Genomic DNA, 13,517 nt, shown 5'->3' on the forward strand with positions numbered 1-13,517 from the left:
ATGGGAAGCCATCAACATTAATCAGGATCCACTCTGAAACTTTTCTTTTAAAAACTGAAAAATCAATGTCAATGAGCTTTTAAGTCATGATATCCTATAGTTGTATAGCTACAGATTAAGCACCCCTTAACCATAACTCAACAATCCAAAAATGTCCACATGGGTGGCTGAGATACTGACACCTTAAAAATAAAATTAAAAAAGAGATAGTGACACCTTTGCTTTCTCATGATTTAGTATACACAAACTTTGTTTTGTGCACAAATTTATTAACAATATTGTATAAAATTACCTACAGACTAGGTATATAAAATGTGTATGAATCAAATCTTTAGACTTGTATCCTATCTCTAAGATACTTTATTAAATATGAATATCCAAATATAGGTATTACAAAATCCAAAAAAATCAGAAATCCAAAATATTCCTGGTCCCAAGAATTTTGGAGATGTGACATATAATAGCCTTGCTACTTTGTTCTTACAAACAAAACCTACATTTGTTTATAAACAAAACTTATGTTTATTTTATTTTGAGCCCCGGTTGCACAGTGGGCTAAACCACTGAGCTGCTGAACTTGCTGACCGAAAGTTTGGCAGTTCGAATCCGGGGAGCCGGGTGAACTCCCACTGTTAGCCTCTGCCAACCTAGCAGTTCGAAAACATGCAAATGTGAGTAGATCAATAGGTACCACTCTGGCAGGAAGGTAACGGCACTCCATGCAGTCATGCCAGCCACATGACCTTGGAGGTGTCTATGGAGAAAACTGACTCTTCTGCTTAGAAATGGAGTTGATCACCAACCCCCAGAGTTAAACATGACTAGACTTAATATCAGGGGAAAATCTTTGCCTTTACTGTGATTGCATTTTCAGAATCACAATTCTATAAATTAGTCTACATGCAGCATTAGAGTAGCATATACATGATAATAATGTAATAATAAAGTATTTGTTTCACATAGATGCTGGGCCTATTTGTATGTACAGCAAGATATGTATATATTTTTGTCTGAAAAGAACAGGATTAGAATAGGGATCAAAGCTTTAACTTTCTTTTCATGCCTCTAAGTACCGTACTTTCCCCCTAGCTCATGTCTGATTCTGGAAGTGTGCCAGAGAGGAGGAGAAGTGAACTTGAAGTAGATAACCAAAGCATAGTCAGGGATAGAATCTTATTTTAACCTCCCTACTGTATATACTCCTTCCCAGGCTCAAGCACATCCCACTTTGTATGTAAATAGCGAAGTTGTGGTTGGATTTGCCCTTTAAGTCCAGCTTGGTTCTAAAACACTTTCCTGTGTAATGAAAGAAGGTGCGATAGAAGATAATTGAAGAAGATGTTAATAGCTTAATATACTCCAGACAGTATTTTCTAGACAGTAAATAGTATGCTACTCATGATAGCTTCAGGCCACCTTCTGTATTCATGGCAAGTTTACATCAGCAGACTGTTTCCTTGATTTCCTGAAAGATAGAATTTCACAGCAATCAGCCAGATATATTCATATGCAATAATCTGTGCTGGAATGTAATTTTAGATTTTGAAAATATTTTATAATCCCTTCATTCTGATTCTATCCAGAGCATTTTGTTAACTATGTGAGTCTTCACAAGAATTGCAGTGCTAGAGATATGTGAGATAATTGGTTGTCATTTGAGAGAAAATTACCTGTACTTGGTTTTGTCTAAGATGACCAAGAGATAGCACAGGCAGCCTTTAAAAGCAACTCCTTTTTCTTAAAGTAGAGGCCTCAGTTTTAATTTAAAGAAAGCATACATAAAGTAAAACAGAATTTTAGCTGTTGAATTTTCTGTAGGTAACATGATATTGAAATCAGATGAAAGACTTTGGAAGATGTAGTTGGGTCTTGAAGACTGAAAGTGTGGTAACAAAAAAGGCTTTAGACCACTTCATCAGGTGCAACTAGTGAGTAAGCTTTAGGCCACAAAAACACATATAGTTGTCCCTCCATAACTGTAGGCATTTTTGCATTTGATTATTGATTATTCATAGATTTGATTAAAAGCTTATCTAATAATCTCTAGGTCCTGCAGTGCAACTATGTAATCACTTACTATGGAAGTTGACTATAGAGTCACCCTGGAGGACCTAGAGATTCCTAGAGGAAACACCTCTCTTGGAATCTCTAGGACTCCAGTGTGATTTTATGGTGAGAGTTCCAGTAAAAGTTGATCATAGAGTGTTGCTGAGAACGTAGAAATTCCTACAGAGGTGTTCTCTTGGATTAAAAAATACAGCATTTTAAAAATTCTATTATAATAAAATGTTGATTAGTGGAAACATATGTGACTGAAAGTTACATTTCTGGTGGCTGAGTTTTTGATCCATTGGTCACTGCTTTGATTTTTTTTTAAATAGCAAAGTAGTTTACAATTATATTTATTTTAATTTAAAGAAAGCATTTTAATTAAAGTGCAAGCTGTGTTTCCCCATTTGTGACCTGTCCTGGATTTTAGTTTTCTATAGACATAAAAAGTAATTAAAGCCCAAAGTTATCCTGCTAAATAAAAAGGCTGGTGTGATAAAATAGTAATTAGTCCAAATGGAATCAATTGTGTATATCACAGTACAACCCTCGTTTCACCAGGACCCGTACCCATGATTTCACTTAGGGTCTGAAAAATACGTTCCCTTTAGACATTTTCTAGGCCCTCCAGCATGATTCTGTGATACGATTCTGCCGAACATTGCCCATAGAGCCATCTTGGAAGACCTACAGATGCTAGAGTGATCTTCTCTCTGAGCATTTTCTTGTTCCCCTATCTTGATTTTATGCTATGCTTCTAGTGAAAGTCATTCATTGCAATAAGGTTTGCCACAAACTGATGTTTCATGTTTTGATTGTTAAGTCCAGGAACGTCCCATGTGGATCTGGGGCCTGTACTGTACTTAGATAAGAGGGCATTAAAAGAATCATAGTGATAATATTTACAATATCAGTCAAGTGTGTTTTAAAGCAATATCTTACAGGTGCACTAATCAATTGAGTAATAGCTACTCAGTCTTCACTATGTGTACATTCTTAATTAAAATCAGTGGTTGACTCAAAGGAATATTGCTGCTGATTTGAATAGTCCCAAATGACTACTACAGAATTGGAGCAATATAGTCATCCTTACCTGAGAAATAAACTAGTCACAGATGGCTATTTAAGAGCAGGCTGCTGTTATGCTATTCACTCTTTGCCTCAGAGCTGCAACAGTACTATTTCTGCTTTATGTGGCAAAGGTTGAGCAAATGCTTTATGTGGCAAATGCTCCAAAATTTGAAGTTGTCATGAATGGCTGAGATAGTGACACTTTTGCTTTCTGATGGTTTGGTGTACACAAAGACGCATACAATTATTTTAAATATTGTTTGAAATTACCTTCAGACTATTTGTATAACGTGTATATGAAACGTAAATGAATTTTATGTTTAGACTTGGGTCCCAATTCCAAGATATCAGACTAAGGATAGATATATGCAATTACAGATATTCTACAGTCTGAAGAAAAAATCAAAAATCCCAAATACTTGTGGTCTCAGGCATTTTGTATAAGGCAGTGGTTCTCAAACTGTGGGATCCCATGTGTTTTGGCCTGCAACTCCCAGAAATCCCAGCCAGTTTACCAGCTGTTAGGATTTCTGGGAGTTGACTACCAAAACATTTGGGGACCTACAGGTTGAGAATCACTGGTATAAGGAATAGTATGTACTGCTATACTCTATCCATGGTCAAAGGAAATACCTTCCCAATTACTTTCTTGCATAACATTGCTGCTTGTGAGCAGTGAACAAGTAGATGCTAAACTGCAGGTGCTGAAGTAAAATAATCTTATTTTATTGCTTAAACTCATGCAGGATTTGATTGTATTGGACATATTCCATTAAGGTGGAAAATGGAGTGATAAAAGAGACTGATGAGAACTGAAAAAACTAGGAATGTTTTAGCTAGTAATAAGTTCACAATTTCAAATACTGAAAATAATGTTAGATGTGTAATGTTAATAGGATGTGAAAGATAGAATTGTTTTTAAGTTTTGCTTTGTCATATTTCTCAGATTGAAAATCTGGTCTTGAAATAAGGTCCTTTTATTTCAGCTAGGCTGTTTCCTGTATTGTAATAAATATTAAATAGTGTATCACAACACTAATTACTTTAACTTATACAATAACTTCACTATTTCTGTACTGTACTGAGATATTTTAGCATACTAAATCAGACAAAAGGGTAGAGGGCTGAAGAGTATAAATATTTGTGAATGTTAGCGCTGTGGTGTTGGTGATGGTTATCTACACTCATTGGCCTATATTCCATTGTTATTCCTGACTAGAGCAGACAGTTATTGAATCAATGTGATTTATCTATGTGTAATTCATGATTCAGCAATTGACTAGATCTCCTGTTCTTGGAATTATCCAACCGGATGGCAGCCATTACGATTTATCCTTTAACCTTGTGCATAAATACTGTCAAGTTGTCTATTGACTTATGGTGACCCCATTCATTTCATAGGGCTTTCTTAGTCAAGGAATACTCAGAAGTGATTTTGCCAGTTCCTTTCTCAGAAATATAGCCTACAGCACCTGGGAGTGAATGGAATTGCCAGCTTTCTCATATTACTGCAGGATTACTATGCCATTAGTTTGTGGGCATTGCTCCCAAGTAAGCTATTTAAAAAATGTACATTATTTCTATGCATTTGATGGAATTTCTTGGATATTTGCAGCATTCTCACTCCCTGCATCTCTTTTCCCGCAGAATTAATTGTTTTCCATGACCTTGAGTTTAAAAAATTACATAATATGATGGTATACTGCCATCATATTTATCAGAACCCTAATATATTATTTACAGTCTGCAAAACAAATGTTCTGCCCTGTACTAGTGACATATGTAGACATTTCCTAGAGGGTTCTGGCCCCCAGAAGTCATCAAATTCTGACTTTTTTGAACTCTTCATAGTCTAAAAGCAGCTGCATAGTTTAAAAGGAATTATGATGTCTTTTGTAGTGTACCTCAAACTTGGCCCATAGAATAAGAGAATGGCAACCTTTGGGTCCACCCAAACTAACACACTAGAATGCGTTTAAAATATTACACCTTAGTTTCAGTGATATCAGAATGTTACATGCCAGTATCCCGAACAAAGCATCAGTCCTCCACTTTTCTGGGGTTAGACTGAGTTTCAGAATTCCCGTGAAAGTAAAAAATAATCACAAATTAAAAATTGCTATTTTCTGTTTACCTGAGAGTAGACCTTTCAAGGAATATCTATGTGTCCAGAACAGCTGTTTGGCCAACTTCAACTGAAAGCTGACAATAGAAGTGCATTGAAGAATTTAAAGATTTGTCCATCATGACTAAATGAAGTTGGCCATAGAATTACACTGGAGAACATAGAAATCCCCAGAAAGTACATTTTAAATCAATTAAGTGAATACATTAAAACTGCAAATGTAAATGGACAATTGTAAATATTTATAATAAGCTAGCACACCCTCTCTGTTCTAAATAACGTCTTGTTCAGGTTATCTTCGAACTCAACTCTTTCTCATCCTACTCACTAACCCATCATTTTGGTTTTGTATCCCCCCTCCATCATTCCCTCCTCCGCTGATTTTTCTGTCACAGTAGCTAGGCTAAACAAAATTGTGATTGGCTGCACCATTTATCTGATGTGAAGTTAAACTGATCTAAGTAAGCAAAGGGCCCCATCCTCTCTCCCACAGCAATGGGAGTGTATAGGGTTTGTCTTTTTTCTTGTTATGCAGCAAAGGATATTGGGGATCAGAACAATAGACAGGACCGGTCAGCCTCACATCGATACCAGGCAAAATTCTGGAAAAGATCATTAAGGAAGTGGTCTGCGAACACTTAGAAACAAATGCGGTCATTGCTAATAGTCAACACGGATTTACCAAAAACAAGTCATGCCAGACTAATCTGATCTCTTTTTTCGATAGAGTTACGAGTTGGGTCGATACAGGGAATGCTGTGGATGTACCTGGATTTCAGTAAGGCCTTCGACAAAGTCCCCCACGACCTTCTGGCAAACAAACTAGTAAAATGTGGGCTAGACAAAACTACGGGTAGGTGGATCTGTAATTGGCTAAGCGAACGAACCCAAAGGGTGCTCACCAATGCGTCGTCTTCATCATGGAAGGAAGTGACAAGTGGAGTGCCGCAGGGCTCCGTCCTGGGCCCGGTTCTGTTCAACATCTTTATTAACGACTTAGACAAAGGGTTAGAAGGCACGATCATCAAGTTTGCAGACGACACAAAACTGGGAGGGATAGCTAACAGTCCAGAAGACAGGAGCAGAATTCAAAACGATCTTGACAGACTAGAGAGATGGGCCAAAACTAACAAAATGAAGTTCAACAGGGACAAATGCAAGATACTTCACTTCGGCAGAAAAAATGGAAATCAAAGATACAGAATGGGGGACGCCTGGCTTGACAGCAGTGTGTGCGAAAAAGACCTTGGAGTCCTCGTGGACAACAAGTTAAACATGAGCCAACAATGTGATGTGGCTGCTAAAAAAGCCAATGGGATTCTGGCCTGCATCAATAGGGGAATAGCGTCTAGATCCAGGGAAGTTATGCTCCCCCTCTATTCTGCCTTGGTCAGACCACACCTGGAATACTGTGTCCAATTTTGGGCACCACAGTTGAAGGGAGATGTTGACAAGCTGGAAAGCGTCCAGAGGAGGGCGACTAAAATGATTAAGGGTCTGGAGAACAAGCCCTATGAGGAGCGGCTTAAAGAGCTGGGCATGTTTAGCCTGCAGAAGAGAAGGCTGAGAGGAGACATGATAGCCATGTACAAATACGTGAAGGGAAGTCATAGGGAAGAGGGAGCAAGCTTGTTTTCTGCTGCCCTGCAGACTAGGACACGGAACAATGGCTTCAAACTACAGGAAAGGAGATTCCACCTGAACATCAGGAAGAACTTCCTCACTGTGAGAGCTGTTCGACAGTGGAACTCTCTCCCCGGGGCTGTGGTGGAGGCTCCTTCCTTGGAGGCTTTTAAGCAGAGGCTGGATGGCCATCTGTCGGGGGTGCTTTGAATGCGATTTCCTGCTTCTTAGCAGGGGGTTGGACTAAATGGCCCATGTGGTCTCTTCCAACTCTACTATTCTATGATTCTATGATTCTATGACCAATCTTTAATTTATTTGACTCAGAAACTAGTAAAAGCCAGATGAAATAGTTATGTTCTTATCAAGCTCTCATCTTATATAAAAGGAATGGAATAAATACTAAGAGCTTTACGGGTTGAGCCATTAATTAGAAAAAGGATATGACACACCCACTCTGCAATCCTAAAGCACTCTGACAAGACTTAGGAATTTTCTCTTTAAGTACTGTGATAGGGCACTTGAAGTAATGTAATTTATCTAGAAGCAAGAAGGAGAGAGGAGGAAGGTGAGTTTGAGGTTTCTGCTGTTACATCAATCTGCAATTTAAGAAAGCAAGGAAGGTGTATATGAATAATGTTTGTTGTTGTTTTAGTCTTTACATAAATCTCTGACACACATTCCTGTCACCCTCAGTTCTGTACAATTTGGTGGCAGCGGTGGGATTCAAGGGGATTCCATCCTCTGCCACCTCGGTTCTCCACATTATTTGGCGGCAAGCGGCGGGATACGTATAACATCCCTAATTTGGTGCCTGAGATCGCTCATTAAAATTTCTGAGATAAAAGTTATAAAGAATGGCCACCAGAAAGCAGAAAAGAGGAGCAGGAGAGGTAGAGGTGTACCAAGGGGAAGAGAGTTCAGATTCTGAACAACAGACCACCATGTCAGAAGCAATGATGAGATATCAATTAGAGTTGAGGAAATTAGAATTAGAAGCACAGGAAAAAGAGAAACAGAGACAGGCAGAAGCACAGGATAAAGAGAAACAGAGACAGGCAGAAGCACAGGATAAAGAGAGACAGGTACAGATGGAAAAGATGAAATTGGAAAAAGAGATAGAGATGAGAAAGATGGAGATTGAATGGGAAAGACAGAAGCTGACACTGTCTCAGCCTTCTGTGGAGGCACAACCAGGGACTCCCATCCTTAATCCTGTTGATTCAGCCTTAAAGAGGTTTCCTAAATACACTAAGGAGGATGTGGAGATGCAGCGGATTGAGCTCACATCACTTTTGAAAATGCCATTGTGCCCAGGGGATTCTTGGTGCCTGATTGATTATAAGTGGTTCAAAAAGTGGCAGAGATATGTGGGTTTTGAAAGCTGGGACCTGTATTATGCAGGAAAGCATGATTACTACCCAGGACCCATTGACAACTCAAAACTTGTTGCAGATTCAGAAACCCAGACTTTAAAGAGATATTCCATTGAAGGAGTGGACTATGAGGTGATTCCTATTGAAGCCTGGAATAAGTTAGTCAATTGGTATGGCTGTATAGAAAGACAGAGACCAATTGAGAGGACGGTTGTGGAGTATGGCAAATATTTCAAATACTGTAAAGTAGAAGTTTATCCTTCAGAGTCGAAGCCATCTCAAAACAACGACTCTGTTAATCTTGTAAGATCTCAATTTAAACCAGTAGAAGATTCTGCTGAAGATGGAGGAATCGTAAATCTCCAAAAGAAATTATCTGAGTCACAGCTTGAGATTCATTGCGTGGCTGAGGTAAATGTGTCACCAGTGGCTGAGGTCCCTATTCAGTGCCGTGGTGACACAGGAGTGGAGCAAGCTGAGGTAATTGGGGATTTAGAAGTGCCAGTCATTTATGAAAATGATTTGTTTGAACACCGTGGAGAAATTAATACTGTTATAAAGAGTAATGGTTTAAAAAGTGACTGTGCCTTTACAAAAGATTTGCCAGAGAAAGATGGTAACATGAAGTTGCTTGGTGCTAACAGAAAAAACAATGTGGTTCCCAGTAAAGATAAAAAGGAAGATGGCAGTTGGTCAGGACAGACTTTGCAGATAAAGTCTAGTACTACAAAGGGGAGAGGTCTGAATGCCTCTTCACAGATTACAACTGATTCTATCAACTCAGTGGTTGCCTCTTCAGTCACCGCAAATACAGAACACGGTCAACAGTTGTGGCCAGAGGAAGATTTACCTCAGAAAAACACCGGATTTGGACCATTTGAATTGCTGTGTGCGGGAGAGCCTGAGGAACTGATGGACACTTGGAAGGAGAACAGAGTAGTGACCGGTACCCCAAAGAATATCTCAGTGAAAGAGGAAAAGAAGATGGACATCTTGAGCCCAAGAGTTGTTGCTGATCGCAGCAAATCAGGAAGCAAGCAAAGATTGTGTTTCGATGGAGAGAGTTTTGAGGATTTCTATGCGTCAGAGATTGGTAGTTTTAACTATCATCAGTTTACTTTCGATGTTCTACGAAAGTACATGAACTATGTTTCCCAGGACTTCTTGAATGACTCTTGGAAGTTTCGCAAAAGACTTTTTGGGACAGAGAGAGTTCATTGTGTTGCTGGGAAAGATGAGTGTAATTGTCCCCAACAACACGTTAACCTCTGGAATGCTCCGCAGAGTGAAACGTCGAAGAACTGTACCAACTGGGCTGGAGAGGAAGATTGCTATGAGTTGGACAAAGTGTCTGGAAGATGTTTTGGTCCAGTGTATAAATAAAGACTTGGGGGATAACCCAGAATAAAAATTAAACTGTTAGAAATATGATTTATGGAAAATGTATTTTAAAATGTCTTTTGATTTAAGGTTGTGAATCTTAACAGCAGAAAAGATGATAAGATATGAATATGCTATGTGTATATGCAACATTGGAGGTTTGTATTTATGGTTTATGTGTTGCATGATAAAAAGATAAGATTATATGTTAAATGTATGTTAACATGTATTGTGGTATATGTTTAGATACAATCCATATTATTTTTGACAATTCTGGGATGTAGAAAAGTCAAAAATAATCTTTATGGGTTGGGAGGTGTAAAGAAGTGTATGATTATATTTTGTTTATAGATTATATGTATATTTGATTTTGTTTGAACAGCCAGGTTTGGCTAAGTTTAAAATGGTGAGTATTTCAGTTGACCATATGTATGGGGGAAGGTAGCCATCTTAGAATGCTAGAACAGGTTACCATAGCAACAGGGGCGGAGCCAACCGCCTCTTGGAAAGGAAAAGGGGAATGTTTTAAAACCCAGCAGTCTGTGATTTCCATCCACAGTGAAGGAACTGATTCTCAGGTAGAGAATCAGTGTGACTCAGAAGAATTTGGGTCAGGCCTAAAATAAAAGGATTTATTTTAGGAGTCTGTGATTTTCCAGTCACAGTGGTGGATCTGATTCTTGTGTGGAGAATCAGACTGGCTTAAATAGAAAGATTTGAGTCAGATTTAGGTTAGACCAGACTAGGCAAGTTAGGTGATTTGTCTAGGGTCAGTTGTAGAGTCTGTGGATTAGAGAAATTAATACCAGGGGATCCAGTAGGATCAGGGTTTAGTGTAACTTAAAGAAAGAAGTATTTTGAAAGTTTAACCACCTCATAACCGTTTGTAACCATTAAGCGAAGTGCCTTTACCAAGTTATCTGAAACCATCAAGCTCTGTACCTGCAATAAACTTGTTTTGATTTTATTCAAATCAAGCCTCTGTCATACTCTCATATTAAGTTAAGTAACATCAACATCTGAAGTGGAACAAATAGAAAAAGCTTAAAGGAACCAGTACCATCTGCCTGACGTCTCCATTGGTGGCAGCGAAGAAGAAGATAATCAAAGAAATAATTAATTAGCATCATCTCTTATAAAACATCTTTATTAAGTGGTGGTATCTGTGTGTGTGCGTGTGTGGGATCAAAAGGGTTCCATCCCGGCCTCACATTCCTGTCAGACACCTCACCTCTGTACAATATTGGTGGCAAAGCTGAGGGGATTCTAAAAGGGACCCCATTCTCCGCCACCTCAGCTCCCTACATAAATTGGTGGCAGCGGTGGGATTCAAAGGGGATTCCATCCTCTGCCACATCAAGTCTTGACATAAATTGAGCTGATAAGCTTCAGTTCACCAAATGTTAGAGTCATGGTTGTTTTCACTTTAGAATCAGATTAATCCCATCTCAGGTTTGAATAGTCAAATTCAAGAATTAGACTTGTGCACCATTGTTTCCAGGTGAGTTTTTTCATATTCACTTTTTATATGGATGGCAGTATTTTTCCCCAGAACTATAGAATTAATATTGTACTCCTGCTTTTCACCTGTATAAAATCAGCACTTGTAGGCATACCTTTAATAAGCTCCAAACCCCTTCCTTCTCCTGTTGCTAGATTTTCTTTAGGACTGTTGTTATTGCTAGAACATGATTGGGCAGCCGCGGCAGCCAATTTCTGGCAAAGTACTGTGGGTCTAGCACACTTTGTTTTTGTTTGTTTTTGGTTTTATTTTAGCAAAAAGAGAAATTAAAATAAATAGCATCCTTTCTACCTCTTTGGTAGTGTTACAGAATGTGGTCCCTCCTCATTGCTCCTTTCTGTAAAGAGAGCTGGCCTGTTTTGCTTGGTGCTTCTATATCCAGGAGCATTGGTGCATTTGTGAACTGTGTACAAAGGCTTCTCCACAGTTAGATGTGCACTTGTCTTCTACTTTTGTGTGGGTTAGGGCCATAGTCTCCCTGTGAAAGTGGAAAAACTGCAAAAATATTTGAGGAGGAATGAGGTGCTACCACTGTATTCTCAGGGACTCTACCCATCATTGTCTCAGGGGAAGAGGAGGAAATGCAGGTACTCCACTTACCTTATCATCATCATCATCATCATTTGTACTCGCTTTATCTCTCCTGAGGAAGACTCAAAGTGGCTTACATTAAAAGTATGACCACATAATTTAAAATATACAAATATGAAAGCATTAAACAGAATTAAACATACAGTAGAGCCTCACTTATCCAAGTTTCACTTATCCAAGGTTCTGTATTATCCAAGGCAGTCTGCCTTTTAGAAGTCATTGTTTTTGTAATAAATGTTGCAATGTTTTGGTGGTAAATTCATAAATACAGTAATTACTGCATAACCTTACTGTGTATTGAACTGCTTTTTCTGTCAATTTCCTGTAAAACATGATGTTTTGGTGCTTAATTTGTAAAATCATAACGTAATTTTATGTTTAATAGGCTTTTTTCTTAATCCCTCCTTATTATCCAAGATTTTCGCTTATCCAAGGTTCTGCCGGCCCGTTTATCTTGGATAAGTGAGACTCTACTGTAACAGTATTAAAATTCAAAGTTAAAACCCATTAAAACATATTCAGAGCTAAAAACTACAGCACCCCATTATTTGATCTTAAAAACCTTCTTCTTTAAAATCCTGGCTGAATAAAAAGGTTTTAGCCTGCCACTGGTAGGATAGCAGGGAACTCCCTGCTTCCCTGGGCAGGGAGTTCCAGAGTTGAGGGACATCCACCGGGAGAGAAAGCCCTTTCTCTCATTCCCACCAACCGAGCTAGAGATGGAGGTGGCACCGAGAGAAGGGCCTCTTCTGAAGATATCAAGGCCTGGGCAGATTCATACAAGAGGATGAGGTCAGCCAAATAGCCTGAACCTGAACCATCTGGGGCTTTATAGGTCATAACAAGCACTTTGAATTATACCCGAAAACAGACTGGCAGTCAGTGGAGCTGCTGTAACAGTGGGGTTGTCTGCTTCCTGTAGCTAGCTCCGGTTAGCAACCTGTCTGAAGCTCTTTGGACCAGCTGAAGTTTCTGAGCACTCTTCAGAGGCAACCCCATGTAGAGCGCATTACAGTAATCCAGACAGGATGTAACTAAGGCATGTACCACCGTGGTCAGATCTGGCTTCTCAAAAAACAGGCACAGTTGGCATGCAAGTTTTAATTGTGCAAAGGCCCTCCTGGCCACTGTTGATACCTGGCCTCCAGGATTAGTGCTGGGTCCAAGAGGACACCCAAACTGTGGACCTGTGTCTTCAGGGGGAGTGTGACCTCATCCCTATTCCTTGATCTGCCTTCCGACTGACTAAGAGTCCCTCTGTCTTGTATGGATGAATTTTTAAATTGTTTGCCCTCATCCAGTCCATTACTGATGCTACACTGGTTTAGGATTAAGACAGCTTCCTTGGCTTTAGGTTGAAAGGAGTAGTAGAGTTGGGTGATACCTACCCAAACTTCGGATTACCTCTCCCAGCGGTTTCATGTATATGTTACACAGCACGGGGGACAAAATGGAACCCTGAGGTATCTCCCTGGTCAACGGCCAGGGGTTTGAACAGGAGTATCCCAGCACCACTTCTGGGTACGGCCTTCCAGTGCCTCCTAGTCACATCCCAGCAAGATGACCCAGAAGGATACTGTCTAGATACGGTATTCCAATTGTGTGTCTAATAGTTGATAGGTCTAGACATTTTTACAAAGGCACCATTCTGTAAGCCTGAAATCTCCTTATCCCGGTTTTATTAACCACCTCTAACTGGCAGGGAGTAAAGCCAAGCTTTTATTACCTGCTTGATGGCTGAAGAACTACAAGTGAGCCTTGAGTTTCTTCCTGAGTTGAG

The 13,517-nt window shown here is 39.4% G+C and overlaps 1 protein-coding gene across 3 annotated transcripts in view; it reads left to right on the forward strand.

Annotated features, from left to right (window-relative positions):
• Window positions 1–13,517, forward strand: part of slc44a1 (solute carrier family 44 member 1) — a 116,229-nt gene that overhangs the window by 14,429 nt on the left and 88,283 nt on the right. The window contains exon 2 of one of the 3 annotated variants that reach the window (XM_062971808.1): window positions 5,973–10,597. The exons of the other annotated variants lie outside the window; for them this stretch is intronic. Within the exon in view, the coding sequence (XP_062827878.1) occupies window positions 7,726–9,627 (1,902 nt within the window). The 5' untranslated portion in view covers window positions 5,973–7,725 and the 3' untranslated portion in view covers window positions 9,628–10,597. Of the gene's footprint in view, window positions 1–5,972; window positions 10,598–13,517 lie in introns of those variants that run through there. 3 annotated transcript variants of the gene reach the window in all.

Source organism: Anolis carolinensis, chromosome 2 (assembly GCF_035594765.1).
Source record: "Anolis carolinensis isolate JA03-04 chromosome 2, rAnoCar3.1.pri, whole genome shotgun sequence".
Taxonomy (NCBI): Eukaryota; Metazoa; Chordata; class Lepidosauria; order Squamata; family Dactyloidae; genus Anolis; species Anolis carolinensis.